The sequence below is a fragment of the Helobdella robusta genome (genome assembly GCF_000326865.2).
Source record: "Helobdella robusta unplaced genomic scaffold HELROscaffold_83, whole genome shotgun sequence".
NCBI lineage: Eukaryota > Metazoa > Annelida > Clitellata > Rhynchobdellida > Glossiphoniidae > Helobdella > Helobdella robusta.
This window is the reverse complement of record NW_008705481.1, coordinates 129,748-132,458: the sequence shown is the minus strand read 5'-3', so window position 1 is coordinate 132,458 and position 2,711 is coordinate 129,748. Positions and strand designations below refer to the sequence as shown.

The 2,711-nt window shown below is 38.6% G+C and overlaps 1 protein-coding gene across 1 annotated transcript in view; it reads left to right on the top strand.

The window, feature by feature from the left end:
- Window positions 1-2,711, top strand: part of HELRODRAFT_90448 (hypothetical protein) — a gene marked incomplete at both ends in the record, with an annotated part of 8,901 nt that overhangs the window by 5,137 nt on the left and 1,053 nt on the right. The window contains 5 exons of the mRNA XM_009032537.1: window positions 420-541; window positions 1,068-1,150; window positions 1,539-1,658; window positions 1,870-1,957; window positions 2,525-2,664. Of these exons, the coding sequence (XP_009030785.1) occupies window positions 420-541; window positions 1,068-1,150; window positions 1,539-1,658; window positions 1,870-1,957; window positions 2,525-2,664 (553 nt within the window). The remainder of the gene's footprint in view (window positions 1-419; window positions 542-1,067; window positions 1,151-1,538; window positions 1,659-1,869; window positions 1,958-2,524; window positions 2,665-2,711) is intronic.

Sequence of the window (2,711 nt, the reverse complement as noted above, 5' to 3'; positions counted from 1 at the left end):
CTCTGCAGGTCGCCCGACAGACCTGATGTTGGTTATCAATTTGGCTTATGTGCACTGAATAACTGTTTATTCTTTTTTTCACTTGTTCACTCAATCGCTTACAAATCGACCGATCAAACAATCAATCAGTTAATCTTTACTTCAACCAACCAACCAACCAACAATTGATCAACGCCTTATCAACCAACAATCTTTTCAATCAACCAACCAACTAACCAATCAACCAACCAACTAATCAACCAACCAACTAATCAACCAACCAACCAACCAATCAACCAACCAACCAGCCAACCAACCAATCAGCCAACCAACCAATCAGCCAACCAATCAACCAATCAACCAACCAACCAGCCAACCAATCAACCAACTAACCAATCAACCAACTAATCAACCAACCAGCTAACCAACCAGCCAAGCAGCCAACCTTCGAGTAGAGTTAGCCAATTACTGGACGACTTGCTGACCATGTGTGCTATCTGCCACACTGTTGTCGCTGAAACTCAACCCAACAAGGAAATTAATTACCAGGCTGCAAGCCCTGGTTAGCTTCTTGTGGTTGTGGTGGTGCTGTGGTTGTAGTAGTTGTGGTTGTGCGGTTGTTGTGGCTTTGATGAGGATGATGATGATGTGGTTAGTGTGGTGATGTGGTTGTTGTAGTTGTGGTTGTGTGGTTGTTGTGGCTTTGATGATGATAATGATGATGTGGTTGTTGTGGTGAGGTTGTGATGATGATGTGGTTGTTATGATGATGATGAGGAGGAGGAGGAGAAGGAAGAGGAGGTTGTATTGCTGATGATGATGACAAAGAGGATAAAACAAAAACAATAAACAACAATAAAAATAAACAACAATTAACATCGGTAGCAACAACAAACATACACACATACACACACACACAAACGTGCACAAGTTTACATTTAAACACTCAAACATACAATTGTCATTATCGACAACAGACAAACCAACAAATCGACAAACAAACGAATAGACAAACAAATAGATGAACAAACAGACAAACGAACGAACAAACGAACGAACAAATGAACTAACAAACAAATATCAATTAGATGAAAGAGCTTTAGTATTAGGAGCGATAAAAGCTGATTACAAATTCATTGGAAGAACTCCTGATACAATTACCGTTAAAGTGGTTAGTATATTTGTTTGTATGTATGTTTGTTTGTTTATATGTTTGTTTGTATTTTTGTTTGTATTTTTGTTTATGTTAAAAATTCTCGACAAGAACTCCTTATGCAATTAGCGCTCGAGCGGTCTATATGTGTTTTTGTTATGTTGTTTTTGTTGACGTTTACTTGTACGCACACACACACACTCACATACACACACACGTACATACATACACATACATACACATACACTAACATACATACGATCATACCAACAAACGATCAAAATTTTGTTTCTCCTTCTAAAATTAAAGATTAATTGAAAGAAGACGGACCATACACACGCACGCACACATACACACACGCACACACGTACAACACACAGATACTTTCACAGACGCACGCACACAGCGTAACGAACAGCGGAAATACCAGATATTAAACGTCATCGATTTCACGAGTGACCGCAAGAGGATGACCATCGTCGTCGAGGAACCGAACGGAAAGATTAGGGTCTTTGTGAAGGGAGCAGTGAGTTTCGTTGTTGTTGTTGTTGTTGCTTCTGTTGTTGTTGTTGTTGCTGGGAGTGATGTTGGTAGTGTTGGTGCTGTTGTTTTTGGTGGTGGTTGGATTGATGTTGTTGTTGACTGATTAATTAATTCATCTATTCGTTCGTTCATTCATTCATTCATTCATTCATTCATTCACTCATCCATTCCATCCATCCACTAATCTCCAAAAGGACGCCATGATATTAGAGAGGCTATCGTCAGCGTCAGGTCCAGCAGCTGCACTCCTCAACGAACACATTTACTACTTCTCTACTCTGGGTTGGTTAAAGAATATACAAACATATACAAACATATACAAACATAATACAAACATATACAAAAATATAAAAACATATACAAACATATACAAACATGTACAAACATGTACAAACATGTATAAACGTATACAACCACATACAATTATGTATAAGCTACAGAAAAGGTCTTTTCGGCATCAACTGTCATCATCAGCGTAGTTATATAGTACACACACATATACAAGCACTTATATACACACCACATGACAAACGTCATTGTACACACACATATATATGTACACACGCACACACACACACGCACACACACACACACACACACACATATATATATATATATATATATATATATATATATACACAAGCACTTGTATACACACAACATGACAAAAGTCACACACACACACATATATATGTACACACTAACACACACATACACACACCTACACACACACATACACACAAGTACACACACACACACATACACACACCTACACACACACACACACACACACACATACACACACCTACACACACACACACACACACACACACACACACATACATACAGGTCTTCGAACTTTATGTTTCGCGCATACAATCCTTTCGAAGCAGGATTATATGAGTTGGCGGGATAAATTTCATGAGGCCAGTACCGCCATCCAATCCAGAGAGCAAAAAATTGCTGCTGTTGCTGAACTAATCGAGAATGTCTGTATGTTTGTTTGTTTGTGTGTATGTGTGTGTGTATGTTTTTA